Source organism: Hyperolius riggenbachi, chromosome 10, assembly GCF_040937935.1.
Source record: "Hyperolius riggenbachi isolate aHypRig1 chromosome 10, aHypRig1.pri, whole genome shotgun sequence".
NCBI lineage: Eukaryota > Metazoa > Chordata > Amphibia > Anura > Hyperoliidae > Hyperolius > Hyperolius riggenbachi.
In genome coordinates, this window is record NC_090655.1 from 116,146,071 (window position 1) to 116,160,621 (window position 14,551).

Here is a 14,551-nt window from a genome sequence, read left to right on the forward strand (position 1 = left end):
GATCATAATAGTAGTATTCGGACTATAAAACGCACTGACTTTTCCTCCCCACTTTTGGGGGAGAAAAAGTTAGTCTTACAGTCCGAAAAATACGGTACACCTTACAGCGCTGCGATCTACGGCAGCGCTGTACTGAGGACAGCTGTGTGACACGGCTGTCCCCCTGGGACGCTGGAGAGCAATCAGCTCTCATTGGCTGAAGCCTATGACAGTCGATCGCTGTCATAGGCTGGCAGAGGGAGGGAGGGAGGGCTGGGGAATTATATAATAAAAAAGGACTTATTTAATAAAAAAAAAACCATAAAAATAATTGTTAAAAAATAAACAAACATCCTGGGAGCAATCACAACCCACTAACAGAAATCTCTGTTGGTGGGCAGAAAAGGGGGGGGGGATCACTTGTGTGCTCAGTTGTACGGCCCCGCAGCGAGGTCTTAAAGATGCAGTGGCCTACTTTGTAAAAAAAAAGCCTGGTCACTAGGGGGGTTTAAGCCCGTGGTCTTTAAGTGGCTAAAGGATAACCGAGGTGACACGTGACATGATGAGATAGACATATGTATGTACAGTGCCTAGCACACAACTAACTATGCTGTGTTCCTTTTTTCTTTCTCTGCCTGAAAGAGTTGCTCCTTTTTTCTTTCTCTGCCTGAAAGAGTTGTTCCTTTTTTCTTTCTCTGCCTGAAAGAGTTGTTCCTTTTTTCTTTCTCTGCCTGAAAGAGTTGAACATCAGGTATTTAAGTGGCAGTTCTTACCTGAGTCAGGACTGGATCAGGCTACAGTGTAACCCTTACTGATAAGAAATTACAACTATAAAACACTTTCCTAACAGAAAGTGGCTTCCGAGAGCAGGAAAGTGATAAAAAGGGTCAATAGTTCATAGATTTTAACTCTGGCATACGTTAATGAATGTGTTCTTGAGCAAAAATAATAAAACAGTAAAAACTTAAAAAGTAGATTTAAATATAAAAAAAAACAAAACAGTGGGATATCTTGAAAAGTCATTTTTAGGAGGAGGATAGATACAATTGTTAATTTAATTAGTTTATTTTCACCTCGGTTGTCCTTAAAACAGAGGCTTGAATAGAAAACCTGGATTTATGATTATGGGCTTGATTCACAGAAGAGTGTTAACTGATAGCACGGCCGTGCTATGCAGTTAACACGCGAGGTGATGCGCATGCAGCTTTGCGCGCGCAAAGGCTTACACCCACGTGCTAAACAAAGGTTTGCACTCGAACACATGACCGGTTGTGCGCAAATGTTAGTTAGCACGCGGGCGTAAGCCTTTGCGCGTGCAAAATTGCGCGCGCGTCACCTTGCGTGTTAACTGCATATTCACTATTGTTTGGTTCCAATCCAGTTCTTTATTATATCTGAAGTAGAAACAATGTTTCGAAAGCTTTCAGTAAATGGTGCAGTTTTTCATTACAAATATTACCTAAATCAATTTCTGTTGGATTGATGTCTGCATTAAAACATTGGAAGTAACCTTTATAGCATGAATAATAGCTATGTAACATGCGCGTTTTCCCACGTTATATGGATATGCACTGTAGAACGTGCGTTATGATAACGTCATCCATTACAAGACAGAGATGTGAACATGCCCATACAATTATATGGCCAGTGTGTTCACATTCAGCAACGCAACAGGCACTGTGTGAGCTCCATGTTAATCTTAAATGCATATATTTATTGGTAGCCATACATCTAGCGATGATGGGCTGATTCAACCAAAAGACAAATCTCTCTAATCAAATCTGATTAGAGACAGATCGGTCGGCTGTCCATACACCAAATGCCAATTCCCTATCAATGTCATGCTGAAAAGGATCCAGAATCAGCCTCGTGACGCCGCAACCGCAGCCTCGTGGCCTAACGCTGTCCCTCTAATGTTCATTGTGCCCCCTCGGTGCTAATTGCACTATACCTATCCGTGTGCACCGCTGGCTCCGGGCACAGTCCTCCGTCCACACATGCATCCCACACGGTTACCGGAGTAACATGGGCACATGTGACGTCACACACGTGCTTACGTTTATGCCTGTAACCAAGTGGAGCGCGTTTATGGACAGAGGACGGAACCCGAAGCTAGCGGCAGACATGGACCGGTAGTGTATATTACACTGGGCACCGGGGGGGGGGACACACATTGAACATTAGGGGGGCATCGTCAGGGGTTTCGTTGCATTCGTCGCTCATCCCGATATCGCTTGTTGTCACTGCCACGCACTCGACCGACCACTACTGGCCCACATCTTGCAGCATGTCCAATCGACATACTGAGCCTGAAATTGGTTGCATTGTCGATCGGGCATGAACTTGGCTGCACCGATTTTCATCCGATTTGATAAATATTATCAAATTGGATGGTTGATCGGCTGCCAAGTTGCTAAATGTATGGCCACTTTAACACCTTCATACTTACCTCACTACTATGTAAGAAGTCACAACTATTTATAAGCTGAAAACCCTTTAACTTTTTAGCTGTGTGCTCTCATTGCAGAAGCTTATCTTTGCCGCCTTGTTTTGCGCTGGGGTCCTGGTGGCTGCGAGCAGTGCAGCCTGTGAACTATTACAGGCTCGAATAATAGAATTACCTCCAGGTAAGTAAGACATATTTTTTCCATTTATAAGAAAAAAAATACAAAAAAACTTTAATTATTTGTTATTGCTGAACTCAGATGAAGGAAAGCATTTAAACCTGAAAGAAAATTGGATTGTAAGGTCACAAGGGCAGGTCTCTCTCCCCCTTTTGTGCCTTGGAATTCATTATACATTTTATTCCTCATGTTACTTTTGTCACTGTCATTACCAATTCTGTATTCTGTATCAATTTTGTATTTTGTCACCAATTATGTATTTTGTATATTGGGGTATTCCATTTATCTGTATTATTATGTACCCCATGTTTGTTTCTTAGTTTGTACAGCGCCATAAAAAATGTTGGCACTTTATAAATCAATCATAATAATAATAATAATAATAATAATAATAATAATAAAGAAAATTAAAAGGAAAATAACTTCAACATGGCTCATTTTCCACCATACTGAACAAGCAGTCAGTAGTATGTGCCGTTCTTTATCCTCTATGCAGGGGTGTTCCGCCCATGACACCACCTGAACGACTTGCGTCAGGTGGCACGTCTTCCAAGGGGTGGCATCCCGCCCAACCCCACCCTCCCTGGACCATTATCTTCTCGAGTTGGCGGCCCCCTCCTCCATCACAGACAGTCCCTGTCCTCCTCCCTGGTGCTAGACCTCAGATTAGTGGTGACCCGGTGCAGGAAGTGAAGAGACACCCGAGCGGTGCCCTTATCGGCATGTAGACAAGAAGTACTTACTTCCTGTATAAGTGCCGTTACTAAAGGAACCACTCTTGTGTCTCTTCACTTCTTGCGGCCGTGTCACTTCCTGTGACCACTGATTTAAGAAGGTAATCGAGCGACGGCCAGGGAGGAAGGGGGGACAGGACAAGTTGGCTAAAAATACTGAGGGAACCTACCTGACTAACCTATATTGGGGGCACCTATACCTGGCTAACCTATACTGGGGCAACAATACCTGGCTACCTATACTGGGAGAAACTATAACTGGCTACCTATAATGGAGGCAACTATACCTGACCACCTATACCTAGCTACCTATACTGGGGGCATCTAAACCTGGCTTCTTATACAGGGGGCACCTATACCTCGCTACCTACCTACAGTGGGTTGCAAAAGTATTCGGCCCCCTTGAAGTTTTCCACATTTTGTCATATTACTGCCACAAACATGAATCAATTTTATTGGAATTCCACATGAAAGACCAACACACAGTGGTGTACACATGAAAACTGGAATGAAAATCATACATGATTCCAAACATTTTTTTTTACAAATAAATAACTGCAAAGTGGTGTGTGCATAATTATTCAGCCCCCTTTGATCTGAGTGCAGTGAGTTGCATATAGACATTGCCTGATGAGTGCTAATGACTAAATAGAGTGCACCTGTGTGTAATCTAATGTCAGTACAAATACAGCTGCTCTGTGAGGGCCTCAGAGGTTGTCTAAGAGAATATTGGGAGCAACAACACCGTGAAGTCCAAAGAATACACAAGACAGGTCAGGGATGAAGTTATTGAGAAATTTAAAGCAGGCTTAGGCTACAAAAGATTTCCAAAGCCTTGAACATCCCACGGAGCACTGTTCAAGCGATCATTCAGAAATGGAAGGAGTATGGCACCACTGTAAACCTACCAAGACAAGGCCATCTACCTAAACTCACAGGCTGAACAAGGAGAGCGCTGATCATAAATGCAGTCAAGAGGCCCATAGTGCCTCTGGACGAGCAGCAGAGATCTACAGCTCAGGTGGGAGACTCTGTCCATAGGACAACTAATATCATGCACTGTACAAAGTTGGCCTTTATGGAAGATTGGCAAGAAGAAAGGCATTGTTAACAGAAAGCATAAGAAGTCCCGTTTGCAGTTTGCCACAAGCCATGTGGGGGACACAGCAACCATGTGGAAGAAGGTGCTCTGGTCAGATGAGACCAAAATTGAACTTTTTGGCCAAAATGCAAAACGCTATGTGAGGCGAAAAACTAACACTGCACATCACTCTGAACACACCATCCCCACTGTCAAATATGGTGGTGGCAGCATCATGCTCGGGGGGTGCATCTCTTCAGCAGGGACAGGGAAGCTGGTCAGAGTTGATGGGAAGATGGATGGAGCCAAATACAGGGCAAACTTGGAAGAAAACCTCTTGGAGACTGCAAAAGATTTGAGACTGGGGCGGAGGTTCACCTTCCAGCAGGACAATGACCCTAAACATAAAGCCAGGGCAACAATGGAATGGTTTAAAACAAAACATATCTACGTGTTAGAATGGCCCAGTAAAAGTCCAGATCTAAATCCAATTGAGAATCTGTGGCAAGATCTGAAAACTGCTGTTCACAAACGCTGTCCATCTAATCTGACTGAGCTGGAGCTGTTTTGCAAAGAAGAATGGGCAAGGATTTCAGTCTCTAGGTGTGCAAAGCTGGTAGAGACATACCCTAAAAGACTGGCAGCTGTAATTGCAGCACACCCCACTTTGCAGTCATTTATTTGTAAAAAATGTTGGGAATGATGTATGATTTTCGATCCACTTCTCACATGTACACCACTTTGTATTGGTCTTTCACGTGGAATTTCAATAAAATTGAGTCATGTTTGTGGCAGTAATGTGACAAAATGTGGAAAACTTCAAGGGGGCCGAATACTTTTGCAACCCACTGTACCTATGCACCACAGCTACAACTTGCAGTTCAAATTGTTGGGTGCATTGTGATCATTACAAATCGAGGGTGGGGGGCAACCTCACAAGTTTGCCTCAGGCAGCAAAAAGTCTACAACTGGCCCTGCAGGGGAAATCCTCCTCTCTTCCCCGTCACTTAATAGTTGAGTTACTGATGCAGATCAGCTGTTTAGAAGATAAAAAATGGTAATTGGAGGTTGTTTTTTTTACACAAGCTCAGTGGAGAAATGTATGCTGTCCTTATAATGCAACTGATAATAAGGATATTGGAATTGCATGATTTTCGCCTTACTGCCCCTTTAACCAACCAAGCCAGACCTCAGGGGACAGCTGTACTAATGCTAAATTCTAAGCTGAGATTGCTTGACCAGTCGTAGTGGCCAAGAACTCTCTAGTGTGTGTACAAGGCCCTTTGCTTGCAAGTCCTTATATTACAGTCACGGTCTGTGCTAATCAACGTGGGATGTTTATTCAATTACACAACTTACTGGATCTCATAATCATTGCGTCACAATTGAGCAATAGCTGCTTCCAGTGAAAGAAAGGCTCACTAAATTTAGTTCTGTTTTTCTTTTTTCTTACTATTTCTGTACTGGAAATATTTAGTTTCAAACGGTATTTATTAGCAGAAACACAAATCCACATAAAATGCCAATGAAGACCCAAGCAGGGGATCAAAGTTGAAAACAAATAGTATATGTTAGTAAACTAAATTAATTAACAGAGACAATATAACTGTTAAGAGAAAAAATTAAAGTTGTATAATGGTGTATTGTAGCATAAAATTACAGAAAAATATTAATATATGTGTGAAGAGAGGGACAACAGATCTCTCCCAAAACAACTCCCAACATGCCCCCATCAGAGAACCGCAGCTCCCTGCATGCCCCATAAAGGCACCACATCACGCAGCATGGCACCAGCACCCAGCAGGCTCCCATAGAGGCACCAAAGCTCCAAGCATGCCTCCCATTGAGGCACCACAGCTCCCAGAATGCCCCATAGAGGCTCCACACCTCTATGGGGGTATGCTGGGAGCTGTGGTGCCTCAATGGTGATATGCCGGGAGCTGTGGTGCATTAATGGGGGACCTGCTGGATGCTGGGGTGCCATGCTGAGTACCGTAGCGGGAAGAACTACTCATCTCCTCCATCCGCACTCCAAGTCTGGAGACATCCTCTGTAGCTGGCGATTCTCCCCCTAGCATCTGAGAATCAGAAGCTCTAGTACAGGCATGGGCAAACTTGGCCCTCCAGCTGTTAAGGAACTACAAGTCCCACAATGCATTTGCCTTTATGAGTCATGACTGTGGCTGTAAGACTCCTGCAATGCATTGTGGGACTTGTAGTTCCTTAACAGCTGGAGGGCCAAGTTTGCCCATGCCTGCCCTAGTATCTGATTCATTCTCAGACACTAGGGGGAGAAGCTGGTAAGGGAAGATGTCTGCAGAATCTGGAGACCAAGCGGCCAGAGGTAAGTACTGCCTGACTCTGCCTGGAGGACATCCGGGGCACCCCAGAATAGTTCCGTAGCATGTGCTACAGATCTTTGGGGCTAGAAACGTACCTGTTAGCATACAGTTTTCTCTTTTATGTGCTGTGATTTGTGTATAGCTATATTAACTTAATGGTGTTGAATTTTCACATGTGAGGAGTGTATAAAAATGTAACTTTTCCTTGTGAATTCTGTATTATGTATGTAAGTGAAGGAGTTGCAAAGGCATATTGTTGTGCCAAAAGTGTTCCTTATTGTACTCTGAGAGTGGTAGGAAGTACAAGTCGTATGCAAATGGTTCTGCAAGAATTATTATAGCTTAAGCTTAAAGGGAAACTTAAGTCAACTTTAAAAAATTAGATTTACTCACCTGGGGCTTCCCTCAGCCCCCAGCGGCCGATCGGTGCCCTCGCAGCCCCACTCTGACGCTCCAGGACCCGCCGGCGAACACTTCCGGCTTGGCCGTCACCGGCCGACAGGCATGGGAACGCGAGTGATTCTTCGCGTTCCCAGCCTGTATATCGCCCCCTATGCTGCTATTGCGACCCGGCGGGTCCTGGAGCTTCAGAGCGGGGCTGCGAGCGCACCGATCGGCCGCTGGGGGCTGAAGGAAGCCCCAGGTGAGTAAATCTAATTTTTTAAAGTTGACTTAAGTTTCCCTTTAAAGAGGAACTCCAGTGAAAATAATGTAATAAAAAAAAGTGCTTCATTTTTACAATAATTATGTATAAACGATTTAGTCAGTGTTTGCCCATTGTAAAATCATTTCAATCCCTGATTTACATTCTGACATTTATTACATGGTGACATTTTTACTGCTTACTGCTGGCAGGTAATGTAGCTGCTGCATGTTTTTTTGGCAGTTGGAAACAGCTGTAAACAGCTATTTCCCACAATGCAGCAAGGTTCACAGACAGGAATCTGCCAAGAGTGTGTACTCAGAATTTCTTTGTGAGAGGGGTTTCACCACAATATCATCCATACAGCGCCCCCATCATGGTCTGTTTGTGAAAAGGAATAGATTTCTCATGTAAAAGGGGGTATCAGCTACTGATTGGGATAAAGTTCAATTCTTGGTCGGAGTTTCTCTTTGATATACAGTGTAAGTGTTGCCCAAAATTATTTTTTGTGAATGGACTAGTATCAATATGCATGCTTGGCTCATCCAAGGCATAACTACTGTTCAATGGAGAATGGTGAGAGGGGGAGAAGTTAAAGAGAAACCGTGACCAAGACCATCAGTAGCTGATACCCCATTTTACCCCATTTTACATGAGAAATCTATTTCTTTTCACAAATGGATCATCAGGGGGCTCTGTATGGCTGATATTGTGGTGAAACCCCTCCCACAAGAAAAGTACGTACTCCTGGCAGTTTCCTGTCTGTGAACCTTCCTACATTCTGGGAAATAGCTGTTTACAGCTGTTTCCAACTGCCAAAAAAGCAAGCAGCAGCTACATCACCTGCCAGAAGTAGAAATGTCACCATGTGATAAATGTAAATCAGGCATTTCAAAGATTTTACAGTGGGAAAACACTGACTAAATCATTTATACATAATTATTGTAAAAATGAAGCACTTTATTATTACATTATTTTCACTGGAGTTCCTCATTAAGCCCTGTGAAGAGTGGGCTACCTACTGTTGGGGAATACAATAACTGATATGCCCTGTTCAGCTATTAACTTTCACTTGATCCAAGCATACTTGATTGGTTTGAGCAACAGACACCTAACATCTGAAGAAGGCTTTAGGTTAAAGAATTAAATTACAAATTATTTAGTAGACAGAATACAAAGTGCCACCTCCTCAGATGATACAAAATTATGCAGAATTATGAACACTAATCAGGATAGTGACATATTTCAGCAGTCACTCGATAACATGGCCATATGGGCAGGAATATGGCAGATTACATTTAATGTAGATAAATGTAACATCATGCACCTTGATTGTGCCAATGATAGAGCACCTTATAAAATAAATGGCATACAGATGGGAACATCAGACTCAGAGAAGGACTTGATAATACTGGTTGATTACAAGATAAGTAATTGTATACAATGCCAAGCATCAGCAGCTAAAGCAAGTAAAATTCTGGGTTGCATAAAGCAAGAAATAAAATCATGGGATGCTAGTATACTCACTGCTCCCTTTGTATAAATCACTTTTGAGGCCACATCTGGAGTATGGATAACAGTTTTGAGCATCATACTATAGGAAGGAAATTGATGCTATCAGGTATGATAAGAAAAAAAATGAGTCTGGAGTGTGACAGGGAATAAATATACAATCAAACTTGTCCTCACCTGGGATCATAAAACGCTGAAACAGGGCGCATGGTAATAACAAAGTATACTTGTATAGCTACCCCTCAATAGTGCAAGAGAGAAAGCAGGCAGGTGGACCTAGGGGCAGAGTAGTGTTGTTACAATTGTTACACTGTATGAGACGTGCGAGATGCTATTCTAAAGTAACACAGGTGGACCACAAGTACATCTGCCCTGCATTATTGAGGGGTAGCTATACACATATACTTTTGTTCTTGCCCTGTTTTAGCCTTTTACAATCTTTATTAAAAGTTATATTTTTATTACTGTCTATAGGGCTTAGTCCCCAGGTGGGGACAATTTTGATTGTTTTAGAACAGGTACAAAGATAAGCTATTTAATTCATCAGAGGGGGGAAGGAAGGTCTCCGTTATCAAGAAAGATTGGACAAACTGGGCTTGTTTAGCTTGAAAAAAGGACAATACAAAAGCTTGGCAGATGAACTTTTCATCCCTAGGCTTGTAGAAAGGACAAGGGGACTTTTTCTTCATTGGCCTCAATTCATTAAGCATTACCGCATGAGGTAAGGCAGAAAATAGCTGACTTTACCGAGCACAGGAAAATGCCAATTCATAAAGGCTATTACTGCATGAAAAGCTGAAATTACAGAGCAGTGAGGAAAATTACCGACTTGTGCAGTGAATACCTCAACACGTCAGTAAATGTCAGTAAATGTCAATTCATAAAGACTACAACATGCGGTAAAGCCCATAAATATTACTGGCACTTCTGGTGTGACGCAAACAGTGCGAGGATTGAGCGAGACTGTGCTAAGCCAGCCATGACTCACAGAAGCAGAAGCAGATAGAGCTATGACTGACAGGAGCAGAGCTAATAGAAACATCCCCTGTCTTCTGCAAGTCCCGCTGATCGGATTTTGATAGGTTGTGAAGACATCTCGGGTGGAACAAGCTTTTCCACCTCCCAGTCAGCGAGCTGAGAAATGAACAAAAGTGGTTTCCCTTGGAGCCCTTTGGCCATTTAACCATCTAGGTTCCTGTTTGAAGATGCTGAGAGACTAGTGGGGAAATCACCTAAGCATGGCATGTTTAAAGTTTCTTAGCATTCATCTAGCTGTGACAATTAAATAAAATGTTAAGAAAGACTAAAAGACAGATTCAGAGCAAGCATAGACAGTAAAACAAACATGTACATTTTAAAGGGATGTCGGGATGCCTCTTACTATTGTATTGCCCTCTCTGCACGGGACAGCTTGTAACAACACAGAGACAGCTCCACACTGCTTTGCTGTTACTGAACAAGTTTTGTCTATTGACTTCTACTGCACCTGGGCACATTTTTATGAGTTAGCACACAAAAGTTTAAAATACCGAATGCGTTGTTTTAACGTCCAAGCCTTTTATGAATCGAGGCCTTTGTATGGAAGAAAAAGCTTTTGTCATCTATTTAGGAAGGGGTTCTTTGCAGGAAGAGTGGCTAAAATGTGGAATATCTTGCCACAGGACAAAGTTATGGCACATTCAATATCTCCATTTGAAGAGGGTTTGGATGCTTTCCTTGCATTGAAGAACATTCACGGCATTAAAATAGTAGGTAATCCCCAACGGTTGACTTTGGGATTCTGGAGTCGAGAAGGATATTTTTCCCATTTTAGGGCTAATGGGTCCAAGCCTTGTAAGGGTTTCTCGCCTTCCTCTGGATCAACTGGATATGGTTGAACTTGTTGGGTGGATGAGGTCTTTTTTCAACCTAACTATGTCACATAGATTGCTGCATCCAACTGATATGTGCAATTTTTATTAACTCAATATATTTATGAGTCTAGGGCAACACTAATACACATGTCTCCTTATATTATCATGTATTTGTGGAGTGCCCATCAATTGCCCAGTGCCGTTTGTAGTCAGAATATCAGCATTTGTATATTATAAATATTTGTCTATTTATTCTTAGGATGTCGCCATGGCAGAGAATTTCATCCACCTGAAAGTAAATGGAGGACAAGAAATTGTTATACCTGTACCTGTTCCAAAAATGGAGACATAGAATGCTGCAGGTATGTCAGACTGTAATGAACCTCTTGTGCTTCCACTTACCCTGATTGTCCACCTCCTAGTTCAGTGCATGCTCGCACAGCACCTACCATCACCATAAAGATGGGTGATTTCATTTTTTGAAATCTTTTTATGTAAGTATTGCTGCTAGTATCAGGTATTATAGAGATCAGAAAAGTTTAGGGTCAGCAGAGGCTAGATAAGTCTGAAAACAAAATGAGCAGAAGGAATCATTATTTTTTAAAATAACCACTTGCCGACCACGTTATGCCGATGGGCATGGCCGGGGTGGCTGCCCCAGGACCACCTAACGCCAAACGGAGTAAAGTCCTTGGGGCGTGGTTTTCAGGAGATCTCACGTGCCGATGCGAAACCACCGTCTGTTTACTCCATACAGTGCTGCGATCTATGGCGTCGATGTACTGGGGACAGCCGTGTGACACGGCTGTCCCCCTGGCAGGCTCAGGGATGATTGGCTGTCATAGGCTGAAGCCTATGACAGCCGATAATGGTGATTGGTTGGCGGGACATATTTATTGAAAAAATAATCAAATAAATATTTGTAAAAAACAAACAAACAAAAACTGCATCACCAATCAGAGCCCACCAAGAGAGAGCTCTGCTGGTGGGCAGAAAAGGGTGGGGGGAGGGGTCACTTGTGTGCTGAGTTGTGTGGCCCTGCAGCGAGGCCTTAAAGCTGCATTGGCCCTTTTTGTGAAAAATGGCCTGGTCTTTAGGGGGGTTTAAGCCCGTGGTCCTTAAGTGGTTAAACTCCCAGTAAAGTGGATGTTGGGGTGACCCTCACTACTTACTTACAGAGATGCAATCAGATTGTTACGGAACAATAAACAGGTATTGCAGGGAATGACCAAAGTTTGCAGAAACACTGATACTGAAACAAGAATGTGCAAAAAGGTGTTTTATTAAGAACCAAAGCATGCAAATAACATACAACCATATGCAAACAATATATACAGTGAATCTCTTGCAAACCAAACAAAACAGTGTGCACACATATAACCAAAACCCTGACTAACTATCTATCTATTTACAAACGGCGTGCAGGAGATATATATACAAATATGTACAAGCAAAAATATATACAATAACGCGGAATCAAAGAGAGCAGGCAAAGAGAGGTCAAAATGGAATATCAGAGTCAGCAACGGGTAATCAGATACATACGCGGTACAGAGGAATAAACAGAAGCAGAGTCAGGACAAGCAAAGGTTCAGCAACAGGTAATCAGATCATAGAACACAAGGAATCAGAAATCAGGTAACAGAGGTGACCAGAGACTCAGACCTGTAACAAAGGAAGTTCTGGCAATTACTAGGAGGAAGGGGCAGACTTATATAGGCCCAGAAGCAGGAAGCAGCTGGAGATAATTGACATAAGTCTCATTAGAGGCATCTGCAGGCCAGACATTGAACTGCAAGTCTTTTGAACTGCAGGGCTGCTACATGTCCAAAAAGCCCTCTGCTGGTGGCACAGTGAAAGTTCAGGATAGACCAAGTAAATACTGCCACCAGCAGGCAGGAGAAGGAAATACATGAGTCGTAACACAGATCCACGGACCACATCTTCCTGAGCAGGCCCCGGTAAATAAGTAATTTCTGGTGCTCAGTTCGTTTTAAGTTGCCCATTAATGATGCAATCTTTTTTTGTCCAATCTTACCATTTCTATGTAATATGAGGGTCTACCTAAAATATCCATTCAAAGAATATTCACTCAGTTTATCCTTCTACTACATAGATTTAGTAAGATTTGACAAAAATATTGTATCATTAGTGAGCACCATTAGGGTTTTAGTGTTAGAATCTTGTTGGAGATCCTCATTTCTAAAAGAATGAATACTCACCATTGTATTCAGAATTCAAGACTTTTAAAACCGGGGAAGACAAAAATCCCTCGAGGAGATGACCACCATGGTGGCAGCAGACAGATTCCCATATTGGGTTTACTTCCAGGTGAGAAGCTTCATAAAAACCATCCAATCTAAAACAGCTCTGAATCAACCTGTTACAGAATTTGGACAAAAAGTTGCATGATTATACAGGCTATAGGTTTCCTGTGGCACTGAGGCAAAGCTTCCTTATCATCAGAAGTGGGCAACAGCATTCAGTAGCACCTATTCTACTGTACAACGCGACTAAATTTTATATAAATATGTCCAAAAAGGTGAAAAAGTGTTGTCAAACTATTCTTAGTATTGTCTTGCTTGCTGGTGGCTTGACAAACATTTTATATATAAGATGTGAAACTCCACATAGGAGAAAAGTTCTGACAGGAGCGTTACGGGGGTAGCAGCCCGTGCGACTGCAAGGGGGAATAAGAGGTGTGGGGGCCCAAACTACTAACTTTCCCTTTCTCTGATACTCCAGGTGTTTTGTGGATACACATGTTATGGATGTGCAGATCCTGATGACCACACTTGTTTTATGAGCCTTAGATGGGCCCCAGGCTGTGAGGGTAACCAAGAAAAGGCACAGGAAGGGCTGTGAACACAAAATTTTGATTGGGGGCCCCATGATTTGTAGTTTCGCCCCTGATTGCTAACCTCTCGTCTTGATAGTTCTATGACTGGCTAGGAGGTAGTTCCTGGTGACTGGAGCTGAAGATACCAAATCAGCATAGCAGCCAAACAGTTTCCCAATACGTCATCAGGAATGTCTGCAGCAGTTTCCGTTAGAGACTAACTATTGTATATCTGTCTTATTTTTCAGTCTCCCAAGACCTGTTGAGTCAGAAGATTGCAAATACACATTTCACCGAAAGTCCTGCACCTATGAGCTGATTCCCAATGACAAATGCATCCATGAAGCCTGGGTGGGTTAAGAAGGAAAGAGACCACCCCACAATCATCACTAGCAAAAGTTGCAAACCACATTATTTACACAAAGTGGTATAAAACAATAATAAATAAATACATTTACAACATTGTACATTGTATTATAATCTTTTTTTTTTCTTTACAAAACTTGACTTTTCACTATTAAGTGCATTTTAAACCAGTTTCTTTACTTTATATTTTCAAGGGTATTTATGAATTGGTAATTTTTTTCACTACCTATTCCGTCCAACTGATAAAATTAGAGACCACTATAGATGGTCAATAAAATGTTGCTAATTATGGTTTGAATGCAAATTAAATGCAATTGTATCCATCTTGGAACTAGGCCAATCAAATGCACATTGTGACAGTTTTGATTGGCTCTATTTCAAGATGCATACAGTTTTCATTAAATGTGCGGGCAAACAAGACTTATTAGCAATACATTGACCATCTCTGTTGCCCACATACTATGGCCCTTAATATTTTTCAACTGTTTATATCCTCATTATCATCACTGATTTGTTCTGTGGCTGTGAGGCTTACGCTACTATATTTCTAATTATAGCATAGATCAGGCACAGAGCAG

At 42.2% G+C, this 14,551-nt stretch overlaps 1 protein-coding gene across 1 annotated transcript in view; it reads left to right on the forward strand.

The window, feature by feature from the left end:
* The window catches only part of LOC137533968 (beta-microseminoprotein-like), a 30,705-nt gene extending 16,631 nt beyond the window's left edge, over window positions 1-14,074 (forward strand). The window contains exons 2-4 of the mRNA XM_068255297.1: window positions 2,507-2,606; window positions 11,028-11,130; window positions 13,856-14,074. Of these exons, the coding sequence (XP_068111398.1) occupies window positions 2,507-2,606; window positions 11,028-11,130; window positions 13,856-13,967 (315 nt within the window). The 3' untranslated portion in view covers window positions 13,968-14,074. The remainder of the gene's footprint in view (window positions 1-2,506; window positions 2,607-11,027; window positions 11,131-13,855) is intronic.
* Window positions 14,075-14,551: the final 477 nt, after the last annotated feature.